This window comes from Girardinichthys multiradiatus, chromosome 18, assembly GCF_021462225.1.
Source record: "Girardinichthys multiradiatus isolate DD_20200921_A chromosome 18, DD_fGirMul_XY1, whole genome shotgun sequence".
Lineage (NCBI taxonomy): Eukaryota > Metazoa > Chordata > Actinopteri > Cyprinodontiformes > Goodeidae > Girardinichthys > Girardinichthys multiradiatus.
In genome coordinates, this window is record NC_061810.1 from 9,932,978 (window position 1) to 9,956,944 (window position 23,967).

The window sequence follows — 23,967 nt, forward strand, 5'->3', positions numbered from 1 at the left end:
GTCAAAAGAAAGGCTGATTTTATGAATTTAAAATAACTCCACCTAAAAATGTTACTGAATATTAACTCTTGCAGTAAACCATTAAGTTTGTAGCTGTTTTCTCACACAAACATCGCCTGTTACTAATTGAAATGTCAATGCCACAGACTGACAGCTCTTTCCATCCGCCTGATCTGCTGATTGTGAGACCATCAAAATAATTTCCACACAGGTATAAGACCCAGAAATGGACTATCTCCCACAAAATCCAAATGTTTACTCCACGTCTGGCAGACTGAGAGCTGACTGATGAATAAACCTGCATTCTCAACCAAGTAAATTCATGTTGAAACAGATGAGAAAATATCCTAAATTCAGCTAAGGTGGCAGTGCGTCTGACTGAATGTTAACCCTGCATCGCGTTGAGGCATTCTTCTTATTTCTACAAACTCATAGTGATATGACATCTGTCAACTACAGAAACAAAAACTATAACTTAGATTGACTTTATAGAATCTCACTTCAAATTTTATAAACATTCCAAAGGCAAGTCTGAAATGGACAAAAAATTCAAACAAAGAGGACAAAAACATTGAGAATAGGAAGGAAATCTAAAGAAAGTTAAAAAGCAAAATGTTCAACTTAAAATGGAAAAAAGGTAAAAATTCATAAAGGAGGAATTACTGGTATATGCTTAGTAACAGCATGTAAAAATCAGCAGACATTTCCTCACGAACAAAACCCCTTTTATTTTATTTCAATGGTATTCAATAAATACAAAATACAAACCCTCCTGCATAGTTCACAATGACTGAAAAAAAATATTCAAATAGGACTTAAAAGAAAACAGGAAGAACCAAAACTGAGGCGAAATGATATAAACAGAGGGTGTTTTAATATCCCAGAAAAACTGTGATCTTATTAGGAATGAGATTCATACAGAGTAGAAATATTTTCTTACAACAAACGAAAGCTGTAGGCCGGTGAGCAGATACACTTCTATTCACTTCCACTATCAAACACCAAAATAAGTAAAAGAAACACACACAGATACCTACATTCACACACTCAAGCCATCTTAAGTAACACTTTCCATCGTTGTGTCCAGTGGGAACCGCAGCAGCTATGGCTATGCTTCAAAAAGAAGCTCTGTCGATACAAACTGCTTTTTACTCCCAATGCTTGCTATTTAAAATCCTGCTGGATTTCAGTCCGATGAGCAGCTGTGTAGCGACGGTTAAACTTCAACAACACTGAAGGCAACATGTGAGTAACATTAGGTTGGTCCTCACCAAAGCTTCGATGCTTCACTTAAAAAGTTTTTATTTTGCATTTGAACTCCCTCCAGTCTCTGCACGGCTCTCCTCATTACAATCTTAAAGCTGATAACAGGGTGGGTGTCGGGTCAGGAGTGAAAAGGGGTCCCAGTGTGCAGCTCTGGGAACATGTCTGTGTGGGATGGGGAAGAGTACGGTGCTGGGTTTCCTAAAAACGGGGGGTTGGGGCTCATCTCAGGAGTGGGGGCATTTCACATCATCATTGTCTCTAGGTTCGTCTTTTGCCTGGTGTTTTTGTCATCAGATCAGCTTCCTGTTTGTTATCTATGGAGAAGGTAAAAAATGCATGAGATCATATTGAGTTCAAGAAAATGCAACAAGACCAATTTTCTGCAATATTTTGCGAAACCAAGAATCCCTGATTTTTTGTTTTGTTTTCACAAATAGTGAGGATTTTAGAAATTGGTTTTTCAAACAATCTGTAGTCTAATCTTTGCAGAATTTCTAATCCAAGTTTGACAACTCTGTTGTGTTAACTATCTATTGTGGTCTATATGTTTGTCTCAACCAATAATGGTCCCGAACACCAAAGAAGAATTGAAAATCATGCCTCTGTGAACCCATTCCGGACCATGAAATGGATCAGAGAACCGCACCATGGCACGGTGAGATCTGCCTGTCTCTGCACAGTTTATATGAAGCATGGAGCAGTTCGCTTAAAGTGTGAATTCATGAAGGGTCAATGTTCCAAAAGCAGGAAAAGAGGATGTAATGTAAGAGCAGCACATTTAACAATAAGACGAGAAATGTCGAAAGCGCGCGACCATAAGCAGAGGCTATAGTCCTCAAAGTGGCTGTCCAGGGTTCGAGTCCCGGACCCGGCGACATTTGCCAAATGTCTCCCTCTCTCTCTACCCCTCTTTCCTATCTGCCTACTGTCAAAAAATAAAAAAAATAAAGGCCACTAGTGGTGAAAAAAATATCTTAAAAAAAAAAAAAAAAAAAGAAGCTCCTTTTAGTGTAAAATGTTCCAGTTTAGGTTTGATCAATCAGAAATTCTAGGGTTTGAATAACTGGTGATTAAATACTACCCAGATACTTTAAAATCAACTAAAAAACCTCTGTAGTTAAGTGTCAGAAGCAGTTGTCAACTTCAGCATTGTTAGCGTTAACGTTTAGCCAGTTGCAGTTTTCCCACACTGCTTACAAAGTATTTGTATCTTGTCTGTCACTCTGTCATTGATTTTTTTTTTCTAAAACTAAAAAAACAAAATGTTGCAGCACAAACAAGTTAAAAGTAGAAGAAGATTCTTCGGTGGTTATGTAATTAAGTGTTGTCAACCAGCATGAGAAGAAGATGTTAACACCCAGCTCTACCAACACAGCAGGGCAACGCTGTTGCCATCTCCACAGCCAGGACAGTATCTATTCATTGTCCAAAAAGTTGCTATGTGGTCATACTAAAATCTGTAGAAGAGAGGAATAATGTTATGGAAGAGACAACAACAACTTTAAATATGTTTTGAACTTTCTAATTTGGTTTAGTTTTCTGCAAATTTTCCGGCTTCATGCACCATTCACTTATGTTCTGGATGCAGACGGGTGAGTGTGCAAAGAAGATAGAAGAATATGAACAACTTTGCTTTCATGACTTCAAAACACCAGAAAAGGTTACTAGGTTTTTCCTTTGTCAATTTTTGACTAAGTGGGTGCAGGGGTCTGAATACTGGGGACAAGGTTGCCAAGTTGGCAACAGTGCAAGACAACCCAAGACCTACTTCCTTTCTCTCTTCAAAATAAGATCCTCAGACATAGATACCAGCTGTTTAATTTAAAGCACTCATTTCATATCCAGGCATGTAATAATAGCTTAGACTTATTTTAAAGAAATATGGTGACATTAAAATGTTGTGAGGTTTTGTTACACCCCTAATAAAAATACTGTAAATCAATGAGTGTTCACTGCTCACCAGCACATTCAGGACAGCATGAGCTCTCTGTACGGGTGATGTTAGAGCAGGTCAGCACTGGACACTGTTTCCTTTGACACTTAGTAACTCCATGCTGTGGAGAAAAAGAGAATAGGAGAGCAACATTAAGGGCTTGTGCATTTGTTGGGAAAATTCAGATTTCAGATAAAATTTTTGGCAGAAACCTGTGGATCCCTCATGCTTACATCACACCAGCAGTTGATGCACTTCATCTCACCCACCAGCGGTACCCAGGGATGCCAGCTGTCGCTGTTCTGGTAAACGTTCTTTCCAAATTTGCAGTATCGTGGGCCATCCGCTTGCATCATGTCACTGAGCTCCAGGCCTGCAGGGGTTCTTTCTTCTTCAGGACACTCCTTACAGCAGTCAGAGGGGCTCCGTCTCACTGGGAGACTGCAGGTCAGCGCGGGACACGTCACCTTCTCACAGTGGACCTCCCCTGTAGAGCCCTTGGGTTAAAATAACAACAGATTGGAAACCGTTATTTTTCCTAAGAAAAATGTGATGCATTGGTTTTTCCTTTTCAATAGCATGGGCATCCTTAAAGGACAGAGGAGAAGTGTCTTTATGCTTCACATTCTTTGCAGCCTAATCCAACACAAATGATCCATAACAAGCCTCTGGGTTGTAAACTCAGCCAGATGTGAGCATGTTTATTGATGTTTATTACCTTGCAAGTGCAGACAGCACATTTAATGTATCCAAACGGAGGAACAAAGGGATGCCATGTGGTTCCTGGGGCATGCATCTTCTGGTCGCCTTCAAAGTAACAACCTGAGTGTTGGAAAATACAAGATAGGAGGGTTACCAATGTAAGCCAGGGGGTTCATTAAGGTGTGTGCTAAGATCCTATAAACTAAAATGGGCAGAAGGGAAAAGCAGTTAGAAAACATACAACATTAAAGAGGGAAAATAAATTCTAAAGCAGATACATATATAATACCACCTTCGAGATGTTCTTCCACCGCCTCTGGTGCTTTCATGTCCTTAGGCTCCCTCCTTTCTGTACACAGGGAAAACCGTCATAAAAACATAATCAGTTTGAATCTCATAAATGGCCGTGGAGAGCACTTTAGCATCAATGAATAACTTAGAAAACACCAACATAATGTTGACCTTACCATCACAGACAGGACAGCACTTGTCCTCAGGCTGAATAGTTCTGGAGCAAGTCAGCTCTGGACAGATAACTGGATCACAGATCACTGTTCGCTTCTACAAATAAAAAAAATGTGTTCGCATCATTAATTTGTGCAGACAACTTGATCATATTCCTAAAAACATTTTTTAAACATTTTGAACAATTTAAACTTAGTTTGGGATGTCCAGATCCAATTCTAGTTATCAGCTCTCAATGAAGGTGTTTTAATATAAGAAGTATCAGATTCCCTGATGAAACCTGAGTTCTGATACTTGTTATTGGTCTACAGTGGGATTTTGTCTGCTGCACCCCAGCGTACCCCTGTGGCTAATTGCCATCTGCATAGCTGCAGAGCTGCCTTGACTCATTGCAACATCTGGGACAAAACATCCAGATTGAGACACCCCTAATTGAAACAATAAAAAAATCAGTTCTTGTTTGCCTTTGTTTTGTCCTGCTTACCTGACAGCTGCATGTGAAACACTTATCGTAGCTGGGAGTCCAACGAGAGCTGTGAGCATGGTGCTGGTTCTCAAAGAAGCAGGTATTTGGGTCTTTCTTCAGCTCCTCTGGGTCATTAAGAAAAAGGTCGTCAAACTCTGCCTCTTCCACCTCCGCTGGGGCACCAAACTTACAGGTGTTTGGAACATGGACCTGGAATCATGGAATGTGTGGAGAAAAAAACATTAGATGGAGTCAGATGGAGAGGGAGGACCTGGGAAAAAAAGTGGGTGAAATAAAGTTGGGATGAAAGAGGGCCTCACAACATGATCAACCTATACACCTGTGAGGTTTGTCTGTCCTCTGTAGAGAACAACAGCTGCCAGTGAAAACAATCACATGCACCCAGAAAGATTCAGGTGGTTAAAGAATCTGCAGGACTCCTACAACACAGAGCCCCTTCTCTTAATACCACCTTTAAAAAACAGACACTCTTTATACTGCAGGGGGAAAACACTTTTCACATTTTTTTTGCCAAACTTCAAACACTTTCTCATTTTTACCAGATTTACCAGACAGAGTTATATATACTGTATTTATTAACTTTGACATTGGTAATTATCACAACTGTTGTGGCCAAATATATCACTAAAGTCCACAGTGACATTACAGTTAGTGACAATGTGACCTTTTATCACATACCCGTCCTCGTATTTCTCCCTGAGGGTTCATCTTGGTGCTGACTTGGATGAAGGCTGTTCCCTGGTCCAGATGTTGCAATAGTTCAACACTCATGTCCTTTAAAACACCCTGGGCCTGCAGGGCAGACAAACAAGTTTAGATTCAGTACTTTAGGTTTTTGGATTTATGTATGAAGCAGAGATTGTCCTGGACAGGTATTTTAAAGTGTTTTCATTCACCAGACATTGTATACCTTGCTTCCATTTAACCCTGTGATCCCTTTGACTTACTCACCTCCTAATTAGAGCTGCTGCTGACTGAGAACCATTAGCAGGATTTGGTTTCCTTTTATGCAACACAAACTCTACTTGTTTCTCTTTTGGGACAGTCATTGATGCCAAAAACAAGTCTGAATAAACAATCAAAAAATGCTAAGAAATACCAGTTTAAGATTTCACATTTGCACCTAATGAGTAGGTTGAATGAGATTTATTTGGCTGTGCTGTCTTAAAATGTAAACACATTCTAATATAAAATATGACTTCTGATTTTCTTTATCTAAAACAAAACCAAAACATTAACTTCTGACCAGGGTATTTCTACGGTAGCATGTATGAACAGACGAACCTGAGAGCCGTAGAAACCTGTCAGCAGCCTCTTGTGATTTGTGTTGCTGTCATCCAGCTCTCCGATCTCAGCCAGTCCATGCAGGTGAGCGTTCACAGCCACATCGTCTGTCTTACTAAGGCCTGCGACAATTATCTCATAGTGCAGGTGGCAATGTTTGTCCACTGAAACCCAGGCATGGCCAGATGCACCAGTTCTTACTGGTGGGGACACAAAATGTCCAGCAAGAGGAGTGGGCAGCTCTGGAAGGTTAGAAAGGACAATATATATAGTACATTTTCGAAGAGATTTACTGTATCTTTTTATGTATAGCTGTTTCTTAATTTGTCTACCACAACTCCAGCCCTCCTCGTTCCATCGGTCCTCACCATCTCTGGGCACCTCCAGACCACTGTAAGGCAGGGCCTTGATTTGACCCCTGAGCTCCCCCTCCTGGCTGTGTGCTGTGGCCACATTGATGAAGAGCTCATTCTGCAGCAGCATGTGGACATGTCGCGCCTCCAGTCGACTCCAGCTGCCTACCGCCTGCCCCGTAGGCTTGCTATACTCCGGTGTTAAATCATATAGGATGGAGCGCTTGTTTCGACGCCGCGGCTTCAGCTCTATTGTGAGACCCACCACATCACTTGTGAGACCTGCAACCTGAACCTGCAGAATGGAGACCCAGAAATCTTAAAACACTCCATCAACTCTAAATCTGGTTTTCATCATAATACTATGGGTCTTTTCAAAAGCATTGAGAAATGTGGACATATTACTGCAACATTATAAAAAAATGTAATTTTGGTTTGTTCGCTTTTAATCGGTTTAGGTGGACAGATTACCTATTTGAGTCAACAACACCATGGTGTACAGTCATGGTTGAGTCAGTGACTTCAACATGCCCAGGTCTTGTGGTTGTAATAATAATGTTTAATAATGTGTTTATTTTTAGTTTTCTTACTGCTAAAAGAAAGTACTGATTGATAAAGCAAAAGAGTGGCATGGGTAAGACTAATAATATGGCCAAATTATTACCACTCCACCCCCATGCCTGAGACTGTTTGGTCTCAGCTAAGTGACACTCTATACATCGTGGCCAAATCATATTGAACCTGGGCACCTTAGGCTGTGCTGCTATGTTGTGTTTAGAGAGAAAAGACTTTGACTGTGTACCTTAAACAGCCCATACATTCAATCTTTCTGATTTGCAATGTGGTGAACATCGACATTTAACATGTGAAGATATGCAGAGTACAGTATGTGAAAGTAAGTGGAAACAGAGCACTGTACAGTCTGACCTTAGGGTCACAACTGCCTTAAATGTTTTTCATTGATGATTTACCTTTCTCACAACAGAATGATGAACATTAAATAGTTTGAAGACAGAAACTGTGGCTTCTCTAGTCATTGCTGATTTCTTTCCTACTTGGCAACAAACAGGACAAACTCCTTCTATAATAGATGTGGTCACACCTGCTGATGACGATATATTCAGGTGCATTAGGTTAGCAGTGCCTGAATGCTACTTATTCTCTTAATTCTTACTGTTCATTCTGGTTTCATTTTTCAGCAGAGAAATATTGAGTATGTTTTGTGTTTTCCTAAATCTAAAATTGAGTTTTGTTTTCTTAATTTAAAAATATTGTACTGAAACTGTTGCAGTTGGTTTTTACCATGACTGTGATTTAAAATGTCTTAGTAGCATAAGCAGAGCTCTGCTGAACTCAAACACTTCAGATATGACAGTTTTATCAACTAATAACAAAGCTGTTTCACAGCAAACCTTTTGACTTTAATGAGCATGACAAGCAAGGGGTCTCAATAAGGGCTTCCACTTCTGCATATTTCCAACGTAACAACCAGTTTAAACCAGTTAAGGAAACAAATGCATGCAGTCCAAAATATTAAACCTTGTTGTACTCTTTAAAATCAAACAAAGTTCTCCTGAAAAGAAAAAAACACCAACTTGTGTTAGAGTGAAACAGATTGATACCTGGTAGTCCAGCGTTCCGTTATCATGGAGGTTAAAGACAGCAGATCCCGCCCCTCCTGTCTTCCCTGGGATCAATGCATTGCCACTGGACATCACACTCTGAATAGCTGGATTGGACATAGACAGATTCATATAAAATGAAAATAATGATAACAAAAAGCTGTGTCTGTTTAACACATCGTCTGTCATACAAAAAACATCAATGTTTCTTTGTAAAGGAACCTGCTGAAGGCTGTCTTAGATTGGGCTATCTCTTGGTGAGTGAAGCAAGCCTTAGAAAGACTGAGCTGAGGGGGACAGGAGGTAATGAGTAACAGAAGTGGAGAGAAAGTTTTTAATATGAGGCACAGAGGGAACAACGCCACACATGGGAACTGATGCCAAAGCTGCACAAAGAGGACATCGAACGAAGGGACTGAGACATGGAGGAGACAGAGAGGCAGAGAAGAGCGTTGGAATTGAATTCCTAACAGATTACATCAGACACTGTTAATCAAAACGTTGGAACTTGGGGAATCAGGTCCAGCACGCTAACCTTGGCAGCAACCATGTGTGTGTGAGTGTGTGTATACACATTTTACAAACAAGCATCTTTTTTGTTATAAATCCTACTCTGTGACAATAAAAAAAACATAATCAAAGCATTTTACATTAGCAGTAGACTTGCTAATGGTGATGATTATGTTCAAAAATGAGTCCCATAGAAAAGGCCATGTGTTCATGCTTTAATATTTGTAGACTGCTTGCAGTCTTCCTGAAACCCTTTTCTTAGGGTTTCAAACACACATGTGTGCAGGCCCTCGGTGGGACACCAAGTCCAACATAAGGTCTATAAACATAGTTTTCCCCACATCGATAAGACTTGAAAGAAAGGAGACAGAAAGAAAGTATTTATAGAGAATGACAAAAACAGCCACAGATGGATGGGCCCAGTACCATAGCAACACAAACCATTGTTTTAACTGTTTTTCTTTTCCTGTTTCTCTGCTGCTCAGAACCAACTCAAAGAGTTTTGGAAAAGTATTCATTGCCCTTTGAAGTTCTTGTCAAACTTTAATGTGCTTTACTGGGATTTTCTGTAGTTGATCAATACAACTAATTACATAATTTTGAAGTGAAAGGAACCTGCTACATCATTTCCAAAATGTTCATCAAACAAAATCCTTAAAAGTGTGACATTCATTTTTGTTTGGGTCCCTTCACTTTAATAATCGTAAATATTATCCAGCTCCAAAGGAGCTGCACAGATCCACAGCTCGGGTTGGAGAATCTGTTGACAGCACAGCCAGTAATCATGCGCTCCACAAATCTGGCTTTCATTAAAAGCGACTAAATGAAAGGCATTATTAAAAAAGCCATTCGAAGTCCTGTTTAGAGTTAGCCACTGCTCACGTAGGAGAAACAGCAAACATGGGGAAGAAGGTCTTCTGGTCAGATGAAACCAAACTTGGGCTTTTTGATCGATATGCAAAAAGTCACATGATGAAACATGGTAGTGGAAGCATCATGCTGTGTGGATGCTTCTCTTCAGCGGGAACAAGGAAGCTGGTCCCAGGGACAATCATGTTTGAGGCTGCAAAAGACCTGAGACAGGACTGAAGCTTCACCTTCCAGCAGGACGATCACAAACATCCAGCCAGAATTATAATGGAACGGTTTAAATCAAAGCATATCCACATTAGAATGGTCCAGTCTAGACCTGAAAGCAACTGAGAATCTGTGGGATGTCTTGATGAACATTGATGCTCACAGATGTTACCTATCCAGTTTGATGCTGCTTGAGCTATTTTGCAAAGAATGGATAAAACCTGTGTCTCTAGATGTGCAAAGTAAGTAGACATATCCCCAACAGACCTGCAGCTGACTCTGTGGACTGAATTCCATTGAATGCCACACTTTTTGTAAAACAAATTGGAAAAATCAGGTACCATTTTCCGTTCTTTTTACAGTCATGTGCTACCTAGTGTTTTTCTAACGCCTGTACCCGTAGAACAAAGTGAGCATTTAGGTTTCTTACTGCATAACACTTACTGTCACAAGATTTTCTCCCAGTGATGAAGCCAGAGATTTGTCGGGGATCCTGACCCTCAGTCGCCACTGCCATTTCCAGCTGACCACGCGATAACCAAAACAACTCTCGGCTGTTCAGGTCTGTCAGCACCTCTGCAAAATCTGGATCCTGCACAGATTGAAGTGGTTAGCACAACACTAAAAGCTTATTTGTAAGAGAAGGAGTAAAAAAAAAAAAATGTCGCAAATAAATAAATATGGTCTTCAAAAGCAGGAATGAAAATGTCACAATAAAGTGTTAGATTTTGTTGACATGAGGTTTATTCAAGACTGATATGTCACCAGAGTAACCACCCCCAACCTCTTTAAAGGAAGGACAGGCTCATGATTTTTGTGTCCGGCTCCATTTGTTTCTATTTATCCTAAACAAAAAGGGAACAGAGAGCAAAACAAATCTCATAGCAGCTGAACCTCCAGAGATTAAATAAATACGACAGTTCCAAGGGCATGACAGAGTCCGAATCCGTTAAGGCCACAAACATTTCTGCTACGAAACAACACGACCCCATAATCACCTCGCTCACACGCGTACAATTTGACTTGAGTTTGCTTTGCTTTAACTGGTTTCATACTTAGAGATCCTAAATTTGAAGCAGGACTGACAATATTCCACAAAGACACTGAGAAATGATGGATTAATGGGATACAATATGAGTGTGTTAAAGAAATGTTGCTTTTATGACCCTCAGGCCTCAGTTCAATATAAATACACGTGAAGCATAAATCCACAGAGTGAGCAGCCAAAACAGCTCATAGACAGAGGAGGGGCAGCACTGAGAGAGGGTTATGTTGTTGGAAGAAAAACTGGAACCAATAATGAGGTGGAGGCAAGGTGAAGATGGATATATTGGGTTCTGGTGTGAATGGAGCAGGGCAGTAACACAGCAGTAACAAGGCTACTTGTCCAAGTGTGTCTTTACAGCGCTCTTCAAAAGTATTCACACCCTTGAGTTGTTTTGCCATATGTCAAGTTGCAACCACAAACCTTAATGTATCTCACATGGATTTTATGAGCTAGAGCAACCCAAAGCATGGCTTTCAACATTTTTTACTAAATAAACTGCGGCATGCATTCGTATTCAGACAATATTTTCTGCAAGTACCAGCTTTGCACATTTAAATATTGAAAATCTTTACGCATTCTTTTATGCGAAAGGGCCTAAGCTCTAGCCGGATTCTCAATTAGATGTAGGTCTGAAGTTTGACTAGACCATTTTATCACATGAGTAGGCTTAGAGTTACCTGTGTGTTCAGAGTCATCATCCTAATGAAAGTTGAAGCTTTGCCCCAGTGTAAAGTCTTATGCAGACGGTTTTATTTCTAGTTCTGCCCTTTATTTTGCTCCATTCAATCTCCCATCAATTCTGACCAGCTTCCACATCCCTGCTAAAGAAAAGCATGCCCTCAGCGTAATGCTGACAACACCACGTTTAGTTTTTGCCCCGCATAGTGGTTTGACTAAACATTTCAGTTTTGGTCTAATCTGACCAGAGCACCTTCTGATTAAGGCTGACCTGCAGATGTGTCATATTCTTTTCACTTTTGGATGATTGGTTGCAAAAGTGTTTTTTTAAGGATATCGGGGTAAACAGGGTAGAATGCATACCAATGCCACATTTTTTAGACAATTATGCACCACTTTGTCCTGGTATGTCACATAAAATCTTAAAAAAATATGTGTTAAAACGTTCAAAGGTTCAAGCGGCATATATATATATTATTGCAAGTATTACAAAGCACATAAGTCAAGCATTGTCTTGCGCTTGAAATGATAATCACATGGTGAGAGTTTGGCTTTCCTGCCATTGTACAGTTTAATCGGTCAGAAAGCAGTGGCTAAGCTCAAACCTTACACATATTTGTCACGGACACGTTCTGTAAACAACCAGTTCAAAAGACACACATCGTCCCTCCCTGGCAGAATTAAAACCAGACACACCTTTCATCACCTCCCCACCACCCTCCTCCTCTCCTTCAACTGAGCCCACAGACCACTAACCACTGACATGTGTGAGAGGTGTCTGCACGCTGCATCCTCTTTTACCTCCATGCTTCCTCTGTGTCTCATCCCCTGCCGCCATCTATCTCTTGCCAAACTCTCCACACACACACTTTCTCTTTTCTTTGTTTTCCCGCGCCTCCGTTAATGTTTCTCGTCATGTTTCGAGATGGTGAGCTGTGATCCGAGCAGCGGCGATAACATCGCTAGGATGTGGCGACAAAACCACATCCGTCTGCTTGAGTGGATGGGAACTGGGAGGGGGCAGGATTGGGACTGTGTTGATGTGTCATAAGCTTCAAACCCAAAACAAGACGGCTTCGGGTCCACATCCTAACACTTTGAGCAAACCTTTGGACCTACAACTTCTCCACTGTGTTGCAATAATCAGCATAAAATAATTCTCTTTAAAACTGGTTCCTTCTTTGACCAAACTGGTTAGAATGGATGTTTAAGTGTTACTCACGTTAGAGGTGATGTTTGCCCGGATCTCTCTCAGGACATGTTGGCGGTACATCAGCTGGACTCGGATTGGCACCAAAACCGGCTCTGAGGAGAAAAGGGTTTTTTCACTATTAACTGAGAGACCTTCATTTAGAGTCCATATCTTTGCTTCAGTGTGTCTCCCTCTCACCTTTGTCCTTGTGTCTGATGAGACCCTGTAGGATGAGGATGAAGTGGAGGTTGTTCTCACTGTCACTCAGTGTCAGCATAGCGATGCCTCCCATTCCCGCATTCTCCTCCTCTGAGGTCAGGATTGAACTGAATGTCTCTGCACATAATAAACATGCACATGAGATATCTGCCCACACACTTAAGCATGTATCTACAATAAGTCTATTTTGCCAGACATAACTGATGCATTGAGAAAAACAATACATGACCATAAAATATTTAAGAAAAAGAGCATATGCTTTAACAGCCCACATGCAGTCTCACCGGCAAACAGCGCCCTGTGTTTGATGATCTTGCCCTCCACCTCTTCTCGTCTGCCCGTGGATGTGGTCATGCTGATGCGCATCTGCTCAGACTGCAGCTGTCGCAAGACAGGTTTCGCCAGATTCTTCCACACTCCACAGATCTGCAGACAAACAAACACAGACACCATAAGGTGCAGTACTGGGGAAATTCAGGCTGCAAATCCAAATGAACATCGAGCCACCTTGTTCATCCTGGAAGCATATTTAGACAAAGGTTGATACAATGCCTTGCAAAGGTACTCATGCCTTAGGAACGTTTTTACATTTTGTCTCCAATTTAATTTATTTCTATTTTTCTAGATATTATGTGATAGACCCACAAAGTACTGCATGATTAAGTAACTGATAATGAACCCACTTTATTAAAAACATCTTTATTTAATCCACTTCACTTTTAAGCCCTACTTTTCGTTGCTCTATCATTACCATTAGTATACATTAGGCCTTTTGTAACTTGACAATACGTGAAAAGTTTAAGGCTCATGAATACGTTTGGAAAACACTATAAATAAGAACAGACAGGGAACACATTGCCATCTGCTAGATCCATAACGTTTTGTGATTGTGGACTGAACTCTTGGCCACAGCACTTGAACATAAAACCAAAACATCTTCCTCTGAGCGGAGGGAAGAAATGTGGCAGAATGCCGGCTCCTCATAACTCGGAGTTCAGGAGTAATCTCCATTTTAATTACCAATACTCTCTGTCGCCTTGCTAAGCAATGATGTAACGTGTGAAAAATTCCCTCTCTCCCGCAAAGCCCTGCTTCAGCAAACCCCCTCCTCCTTTCTTTTTCAGGGCCATAGTGTTTTCTCTGAGGTCCTCTGGAGCTTGACACTGACATTTATCTAAAAATAATAATAGGCCAATTTCTGGGACCTGTATTTAGGGGGCTCCTGTCTCACTGAACAGTGTTTTTGTCTGAAATGGAATGTGAAGATGTGTGTATTTTGGCAGGAAATCACATGTAGGAATACAGATAATCCATAGGGAACATATGAACAAACATGTGAGGTTACTACTAGCCCAATGAAGGATAGATATACTGATTTATCAAGATAAAGCTGACTTAAAACTGAACTGTTGGTGTGGGTGACTCTGTGCTAATAATGACTGCAATCAGTTTGAAGTTTAGAAATGGGCCATTGAAGCAGATAGGAAGTGTCAATGTCTGTATATGTGTGTTTATTGTTTATGATGTTACAGTGAGTGAGTTATGAGAAAACAAATCAGAGTCTGAGCACACAGTCCAGCTGTAAGAGCATCCATCATGTTGCTGCTTGATCTCTCAGGAAACACATGTGCGTGAAACCTAATACAACACAGACGGAGCCAAGAGGATATGTTTGTCTGCTCTCATGGAACTAATGTCTTACCATGTCTGCTTGTCCTTTAGGGACTTTATATTCAAAAGCAGGAGTCCCATCTGAGTCCAGGATGGCTATTTTACTGGGGCGGCCGATTCTGGAAAGTGAGGGTAAAGTTCAGATGCAAGCATAAAAACAGGCAGTGACCAGAAAACTTGTCTCATTTATATTAAGAGCACTTCGTTTCCCCCCCCCCCCCTACTCCATTACAGAATTATATTTGAAACAACAGACACATCTTGTGAAACGCAAAAAAACAAAACAAATGACTTGCTTCTTCTTTAGCAAGCTGGTTTACCTTTGGTATGTCACAGAGAAGGTCAGTGTGGTTCTGGTCAGAGAAAAACGAACTCTGGCAACTCCACTGGAGCTGGGCAGCCATGAGTCTGTCACCCCTGTCAACAATGCTACAAAATCTGCAGAGAGTAACAAAAGGCACATAGGTTTTATCACTCTGTACAAGGATGTGGCAGAAAAGGTATATTAGATATCATTTCACCATCTACTTTACCCAACCTGCATAACATATGAAGGAACATTGGGTTATATCTATTTGTCGGTGGGTGCTTTAGGTGTACCTGTCCGGCTCTCTACGAAGCCTGTGTCCTCAGAGCTCAGGTAGGATCTGTCGTTGTAGGATTTGTGGAGGTCGTCCTCTTTGCCCTTCTCATGGAAATACTCAAAGCTGTCCAGCATAGAGTCAGTTTGCTTTTTGTCATTTGAATCTGCAGAATATAAATAAGAAATCACGTCACTGTGCTACATTAAACAGCTGTCTGTATACCAGCTATATATTGCCTTCCGCTTATCAAAGATGAGTCGCAGAGGTGACAGTTCCAGGAGGGAAATCCAGAAATCCCTCTCCCTAGTAAAACTCCCTAGTTCTTTCTCTGGGATTCCTAAACAGTCCCAGGCCAGAAGGGTTATATAGTCCATCCAGCAAGTTCTGGGTCTGCTTTTGGGTCTCCTCCCAGGACTCATTCTGATCAGCTCCCTGAACCACCTCCTCTTGATGCAGAATAGCAGCAGCTCTCCAATGGTTAACCAAGCCACTCTAAGGAACAAGCTCATTTCAGCTGCTTGTGGGATTTCAATCTTTCATGCATGATCCATATCTTGACAAATAGGTAGGTGTCTGTGGATGCAATTGGGAGTTTCACTGTTTGGTTCAGCTCTTCTTTTATCACAACAGACAGGAACAACGCCCACATTACGGCAAATGAGGCTTGAATCCATCTATCTATCTCCCACTCCATCCTACCATCACTTGTTAACAAGACACCAAGATACTTGGACTCCTTCGCTTTAGGCAGACAGTTGGAACATACTCAGAGTTCTCCTTTCTTAAAATTCAGGACCACTTCCCCAGTCTGCCACTCCAGTATCTGTCTGCCAACCTAGCAGACACTGAGAAATGTTATCTAATATTTGGGTTTTCAAAGTGGCCACACAAATCCAAACAATTCAAACAGGTTCTGACAACGTGTGGCCCACATAAGAACCCTGACCATTGACCATCTGGCAGAACTGAAACTGATCTCGGGTGATTAGACATATGACCAGCATAATATGGAGGTCTCCATCTTCCTGACAGCTTAGTCTTTCTACCTCCTCCTTTCTTGGCCAAGAACAGCTAACCAGCACTGTGTCTTACAGCTGACAAGCTTCAAGAGGATTGGAAGCGACACTGGCGTGCGATCTCAACAAAGACCCACTGTTCCTCACAAACTGCACTGCATCCTGATGTAATGTGTAGCCCTCACAGCTCCGCACATGCATGCACAACACATAGTAACACATGCAGGGGTGCTTGTTCAACCAGTTACAGCCCTTCTGACATGTTCTTGAGAATGAAAACCACACGTTGCCTCTTAGTCACCCAAATGTTATTTCTCCCAAGGTTGTTTTCTGACGAGCTCGATTGAACTGTCTGCTTTTCTTTTCTGCATCTGATTTATACAAACAAACACACACACACACACACAGGCACACACACACACACACACACAACACACACACACACATCCGTGTTTTACTATCTTCGTGAGGAATTTTCATATACTTCCATTGACTTCTATTCATTTTCCTTGATTTCTAGGGCCTAACCCTTACCCTAAACCTAACCCTAAGCCTAACCAGTTCATACCTAACCATAACTCAATTCATACCCTAGTCCTAAACCTAACCCCTTTCCCAAGAACAGAATTTGGAAAAGTGTGGACTAGGAAAATCTTTGCGATAAAAATACAAAAAATGGTTCTCACTCAGCAGCAAGTACAAGAACCCACACACATACATAGTGTCTTGTTATGCTTACAGGGTCCTTGCATTGACTTCCATTCATTGTTATATTCTAACATTGACCTTACCCTAAACCTAACCCAAACTCAATTGATACCTTAGTCCTAAACCTAAACACCAACCGAAGAACAGCATTGTTCCTTACGGGGACCAGACCTTGGAGCAGTGGGTCCTCACAATGTCATAAATGTTGGAAAAATTGTCCTCGCCATATAACAAATATCAGTACACACACACACAAACACACACACACACACACACACACACACACACACACACACACACACAAACATCTCTCCAGGCATTCCTAGCCCCCCTGAAGGCTTTTGGGTTGCGTCACTCTCACTTCTTCCTGCTTAGTTATACTGTATCTTCAGGTGCACCAAGTAATAGCACACACACACACACACACACACACACACACACACACACAAACACACCCGCGTGCATACATGTATACACATTTTCCATCACTTGCACAAACATCCCAGGTGCAATTGTGCCAAGGCTAAGAAAAACACACTCAACCTTTTCCTTAAGACTTAACCACAACACACACACATTCAGAGGGCTGCACGGTTCTTCCAAGCACACACAACATAAAGTCCAACAGTGCTCTACCTTTACTTTCCATTCCATTACCAGACACACATGGTAGGAAAGCACCCACCCAGGGTGTGTTTCTCTTTGCAGGGCAGCTCTGTAATACCATAATAAGGTGGAATTGTATGTGCAGGAGTGCAGAGGCAAGGTAGGTGGCTTTCACTTAAGGTTTGTTACAGAAAATGTGCATTTGACACAACTTAGTGGAAAATCAGTTGAGCAGCTGTTCTGAAAGGTAACTAGCTGACCTATGACTAGAAAACTGGAAATGCATAAGAGGTCAAAAGAAGAAGACAAGGAGGAAAGAGAGTGATTTATTTTCACTGTGGAATGGAAGGTAAATTAGAGAGTATATTTTTGCAAATAGAAACCTGAAAAAAGTCAAGGGGATTTGCATTCAGACCCCTTTATTCTGATCAAGAACAACCAATTACCCACAGAAGTTCCCTATGTAGTAAGCAGAGTTATCTGAGTGCCATTTAATCTCCTAGCTGCTCTGTTGCCTCAGAGGTTTTGTTGGAGAACATAGTTAACAGAGCATGCTTTGAGTACTGTTCAACCCATCATCTGAAAATGGAAGGAGGATTGCAAATCTGCAAACCTACCAAGACATGGCTTTCCAACTAAACGGAAAGGCTGAGCAAGGAGAGAATTTAAACAAATACCAAAGGTCTATGGGAACACTGGAGGAGCAGCTGAGACACAATGCTCAGTTGAAAGCATCTGTAGATGGCAGAACTATTAGTTGTGCATTCACAAATTTGCATATTCCCCTAAAAACACCATTCCCACCCCCAACCAGGGAAGCTGCAGACAACGGATTGAAGGATGAATGAAGCAAAACACAGGACAACCCTGGAAGAACATCTGATATAGGCTGCAAAAGGCTTAAGACTGCGACTAACATACAGTCAAAGCTACAATGAAACGGCTTACATAAAAGCATATTCATGTACTGGAGAAGCACATTCAAATTCCAGACTTAAATTAAGTTGAGGATCTTTGGCAAGACTTGAAACAGATGTTCACAAACGCACAACACATTTTTTAGATTTCTCTTTGAAAAAAATAAAAATAAAAACCGGAAACGTTTTCCTCCTAGAACTTGGTTGGTTGGTTTATTGCAAAGGATCCCAATAAAATACAGGGAAGTTTGTGGTTCTAATGTGAAAAATGGAGGAAAGTTCAAGGGATTCAAAACCTTTTGCAAGGCATGGCAAGGTAAAAAGCCATACGCAATCAGAATAACCTAAACTTTGATCCCTTGTGAGAAGGTGTTAGGTTTGAGGCAGAGGACGATTACCTTTTGGACAGGTTCTACAGCAGTGTCCTGGAAGCAGGACAGAGTCATCACACTCCAGGTTTGGACAGTCCTGCTTGATGTTCCTGCAGTTTACCTTTCCCGACACCTTCCCACGGCGACTCTTTTGCTGCCAGACAAAAAGATACAACAGTAAGCATTGGCAGTGGGCATGCTTCTTTGGCTTAATACTGCACAATGCACATAGTGAAGCTGAGATAATAAAGAGTGGAGTCAGAGAGTAACAACACTTACAGGTTCGCAGTGGCACTGGACACAGTGCATGACACCAAAGGGCTCCCCCAGATCTGGGTGCCAGGTGTCCTCCAGGGAGTAAAATCGACCTCCAAATGAGCATCCTGTGAAACAAACACATGCAGATTAAACATGGCTTACCTGAAACCTAAATGTTAGGTTATTCGGATCACTCTGCTTTGACATTTTTTTAGTTTGATCAGAAAACTTGTAAATTAGAATACGCATAAAGCTTGATTAGTTTATACATCAGGGGGAAAAAATCAATGTGGGCTAAACAGTCACTCAAAATGGGCAATATGACTGGTGCACCCAAGGCACCAGTCCATTAGGGGGCATCGCAGTATAAAAAAACTATTAGTATTCTATTGCTTACTTGCATTTTCAGTCAAATGGAGTGGGCTTAAGCAATACACTATCAGCAATGTGAAAAAAAATGGTCATATATAATGCTCAGTGTTAAAGAGCTGTTTCACTGCTTACATGTCCAAAATACAAATTACTTAGACTGGTAAGACCTGAACTGGATTGATCTACACTGATTACAGAGATTATTTAAAGCTCAGTTTAAGAAAAATGAAAATTTTATTTTGATTTTGTAAAAAAACAAAAATCATTAAATTTTCTGCGCTTTTTTGACATTAGGATCCCCTTTGATTTGTCGAAACCTTTTATCTCATGATATTTGCAAAAAAAGAAAGAAAATCTATTTGGTGCAAAATAAGAACTGATTCTAGAACTTTAGGTAAATGCAAATTTGCATCTTTTGATGTTTTCCTTGATGACAATCTCAGACTCTACCAACATTTTAATACTTCACAACCAAAAGATCTCATATAGTTCCTTGTCCAGGCATGCTGGAACTGAACGAAACTCCCTGGATGCCTTACCAGTTTTGGTGTCTAATCTAAATGAGCCAGGAGAAGGCATGGTGGAGACATGCCAATTTTCTCAGAAGGTCTGCCAAAGAATCCCAGAAAAATCTCAATCTCTCAATTTTCTTAATACGCACTTCTAAGTTTAGAGATAATATCACACCATAAAACACCATAAAGACTTGAAAATAGGTAGAAAGACATTGCAACCGCTTCAATACGGGTTGTAAGCATCTTCAAATTCCTTAAAGCTAAAAAGTAAACATGTTACACTTTCTAATCAGTTTAAGAGACCTTAAATATCGTCATAATTCTAAAATGTTCTAGTGGGTTGGGTATTCATGTCAGAGCAGATAAAATAGTCCTTAGTGTTGTTGTTATTATTATTATAATTATTATTATTATTATACTACAAGGATAATTGAGCCTTTGTCACACTGAGGCTCTACAGGAGTATTACAGTTATTTCTGTTTGGGAGAACTGGCTATAAGCAGTGAGTGTAAGGGGCATGCACACAAAGTTTTACCACATTATAATTACAATAAAGTGACTACACACTTTAAACACACCAGCTGAGTCAAAGAGCCAAACTGTGAGCTGCTCGCTTCGCCTGCCACTTGTCTGTCCCTGCTCAAATAAATCATCTTGGAGGAGCCAGCACTTGTAATGGAAAGTCGATTGATTACAGTTTCCAGCTCTGAATTGCATGGTACAAGGCGGCGGTTACCACAGAGCTCCTCACTAGTTTGAACTCCTAGGAGTAGTTACCTTATAAAAAGCACATCGAGCCCTGCGTGAATCAAAAGGCATTCACAGGGTTATGACTCAGAGGTTTGCCGCTTGCTCTGGGAGAAAACAGGCGGCAACACTACGGGAAGTTTTAAGTCAAACCTATGAAGATAAAACTGGTGTCAGAGTGGGAGACTTTCAAGTGTTATCTCTATTTTTATATGAGTTTCACAACTTTGACTTGTTGGAGTCACATCACAACATTGACCATTCCAAGTATTCTAGATTCTGAAGTGCTGATTCCCTAGAAGGCAGTGAAATAATCCCTAAATCACGCAGAAAATTGGTGACCAGGTAGCTTCAGCATTGTGGCCAACTTCACTACACACACGATTTAGCTGCTGACCAACACACTCTATTTGTAGCTTCAACACTGAACTAATGAGCTATTTCACTGCATTTAACAACACGGGACTACCTTTGATCCCCTCAAAACGTTATTTGTTTTTGTGAAACCTTTATTTAATTGGTAAAAAAAAAACCCTGTCTATTTTAAGGAATTTTGTGGCTAGAGAGCACCTTATATTGGGTCCATCCTAAAAGTTAAAGTATCTAGAAAAATCTAACTTACACAAAAGTATTTTACAGTCATAACAGATTCTACAGATTACAGTTTTTTTTTTTTTAAACCTTTATTCAATGAGTAACTGCCAAAGAAAGGTATTTTTTGGCTTGTTCACTCAAGATAGATTCTTTAAAATGCAGTTTGTGATTTGTAAAACTTTTATGAAAACTGGGTTGTTTGCAACTTGCTATCTTAAAAATGACAACACCATGGACATGTCTAACCTGGTATTGTAGTTTTTGAGATGGACCTTATCTAAGGTAAAGGAAAAGAAAGCAACTCAAGTCTAAAAGGGCTTCTTTTGAGTTTCCACAAACTGAATGAAGATTTCAATCTGTGTTTTTATAGAATCTGTTATCAGTTTAGAACAATTTACTCTAGCTTTGACCATTCTAGGTAATATAGCTTTTAAAATGGACCCACCCTTTGGTAGCAAGCAAATCAAAAAAACGACCTTAGAGTTTAGACATGTCTAGTTTTTGTCGTTTTTTGAGATGGACCAGATGGCAAACTCGACAACAAACAGCCATGATTTCAGTATCAGCCTTTTTTCTTTTTCACATCTTGAATAGATATCTAACAAATCACAATCATATTTTCCAAATGAAAGTAGTCCATAGTCTTTAAATGTATTAAAATAGCCATTAGATAAGGACCAAATAATATTTTTTTATTATTCCTGTTTGTCATTTGAAAGACTACCATTTCTGAATTATTAGAAAGTTAAAATCCTAAATCAAGCAACACTACTACTGAGATTAATTGCCCCCCAAAAACTTAAACATTTAAAGAGCAACAAATCATATGCATTCCTTTAACTGTGTATTTCCGAGTAAAAAAAAGTTAAAAAGAAATAAAACATACTCTTACAATATATATTTCCATACAACACTTACAGTGATTTGCGAAGGTATAACTCACATTTTGCCATGTTACATATTTTGGGGGGATTTTTTATATACTTTTTTTATATACTTTAAACGTAGTGTTATATAAAGTATATGCTTTATATACTTTATATAACACAACGTACTCCATAATTGTAAAGTGAAAGGAAAATGATTTTTTTTACAAACAGAAATTTTTAAATTGTGACTTACCCTAGATAGAGGCAACACCTGCGAAGTGGTTAGCGTCACACGGCGTAAAAACAAAAAATGAACAAGTAGCTAATAAGATTGGTGCTCGGTGCTGCCTCCCAGAGTCTAATCTATTTTCTAATTTTCTAAATAAGATAAGATTGAAATAAATTTCTTAATTAGCCAAATAGCGTAGATTTTTTTGTAAATTGCGGGCAGTCTAGGAGGCAGCTATATTTACACAAACATTTTACATTTATTGGAGTTTTGCTATTCTATGTCTGGGTCAGGTTCTGATGCAGACAGTAGATATGGTACGTGTAGGTAAAGGCGCTGGTTCACGTACCTGCCAGGCCTTTGGAGGGCAGCGGCTCTCTCTCGGACTGGATGGGCAGCGCAGGAGTCTTGAGGCGCGAAGCTGTTCCGGTGTGAAGCCACCAGCAGCTCAGTGCGCAGAGCCAGGAGCGGAGCGCTCGGGGAGCCAGCATCCCAGACTTTCACAAAGCAGCCTTTACTTCCTTTCTCTCAAAAAAAAAAAACACCCAACGATTTCTTCTTTGGCAGCCTGTCAACGCCAATTCTCATTCAGGCTGACAAAAAAATGCAATGTGTCCTCGTTGCCTCCAACTGTCCGCTATTATTGGGTCAAACGTCGCCTGTTTTAAATCATCAATCTCAGCCAGAAGGTTTTTTCCCCGCAGGCAGAGCGCAAAGTAACTGTACTGTGTGTATTTCCCCCAAAAATGAGCTGCCTCTTCAGAGCCGCCCCTCTCTGTTTTATAGCCTCCTTCTGACAGCTTGAAGCAGCCACCGGTCGGAAGGAGGGGAGGGAGAGGGGGGCTGAAGAGATGAAGGATGGGTTATGGGGGTGGGTGATGGAAAGGGAAATGGACGCCTTGACAATTCACACACGCCTAAGATATGGAAATGAGTCAGCGTCTGATTTATTGTGTCTACGTTTTTTTTAAATCTTTACATTGCATTACACTATAAAAAAATGGAGGTATTAATTACAAGTTAGATCAAGCATATTGGATAGCAAATGCAATGTTCAATAATGGTTCAGTTCTAACTACATTATACTTATAGCCAATCGAACATTTAGATTTGAATTTAACTGTAGATGTTGGTTTAATCAGCTTTTATTCTCAGTCGTCGACCAGCAGAGAATGGTAAAGCTGATATATTTATATGAATTGTATTATAAATTAATATTTCAACCTATTAAAAGTGCGTAACTGTCATAAGACCTGTGGTTGGGAACCTTTTCATGTTGGAGCAAGAATTTAAGTTTGTATCCAGCTTGAAGCTAGTTTAGCCACAGCCCTGCTGTGAATCTCAAACAGACTAGGAAGCTGAGCTTCTTTACACTGAGTAAAGGACAAAGCTTACATGTTGGAATACTTTTTAAAAGTTCTTTACTATTTCAGTAACGTTTTATCTCACACCAGTTCCATTTGAGAGTATTTTACCTGTCAAATTTGCAGAATTTCTACTCTGAGATGATTTAAATTGACCCAAATTGTATAGCCTACAGACTGTCACACCAATTTTATTGGCAGGTATGTTTTATTTGTGCAGACTGGGATTTTCGAATCATGAGAAGGACTCCCAACAGATCTGATAGAAGATTATTTATTTGTATTAAGATTCTTGAAAATTCACTTTGT

At 40.4% G+C, this 23,967-nt stretch overlaps 1 protein-coding gene across 2 annotated transcripts; it reads right to left on the minus strand.

The window, feature by feature from the left end:
• Positions 1-852: 852 nt before the first annotated feature.
• On the minus strand, positions 853-23,085 carry chrd (chordin). Of its 2 annotated transcripts, none has more exons than XM_047390674.1 (21): positions 22,644-23,085; positions 18,989-19,092; positions 18,737-18,863; positions 15,108-15,254; positions 14,828-14,945; positions 14,539-14,626; positions 13,121-13,262; positions 12,816-12,953; positions 12,648-12,730; positions 10,144-10,291; positions 8,113-8,219; positions 6,470-6,785; positions 6,138-6,379; positions 5,532-5,645; positions 4,851-5,042; positions 4,369-4,462; positions 4,194-4,250; positions 3,918-4,021; positions 3,433-3,696; positions 3,227-3,320; positions 853-1,580 (listed from the first exon to the last, which is right to left on the minus strand). In XM_047390674.1, the coding sequence occupies exons 1-21, from the start codon at positions 22,783-22,785 to the stop codon at positions 1,525-1,527; spliced, it is 2,877 nt and encodes a 958-aa protein (XP_047246630.1). In that variant the 5' UTR covers positions 22,786-23,085; the 3' UTR covers positions 853-1,524. The 2 variants fall into 2 exon arrangements, with proteins under 2 accessions (XP_047246630.1, XP_047246631.1); XM_047390675.1 differs by having other exon boundaries at positions 6,506-6,785; positions 22,644-23,083.
• Between the last annotated feature and the right edge of the window lie 882 nt (positions 23,086-23,967).

Coding starts and splice junctions, on each gene's coding strand:
- chrd (XM_047390674.1), bottom strand. CDS start 22,785: ATGCTGGCTCCCCGAGCGCTCCGCTCCTGGCTCTGCGCACTGAGCTGC. Junction 15,255..18,736: donor CTGTAGAACCTGTCCAAAAG/GTAATCGTCCTC, acceptor TATATTCTGCAG/ATTCAAATGACAAAAAGCAA. Junction 6,786..8,112: donor ACGGAACGCTGGACTACCAG/GTATCAATCTGT, acceptor TCCATTCTGCAG/GTTCAGGTTGCAGGTCTCAC.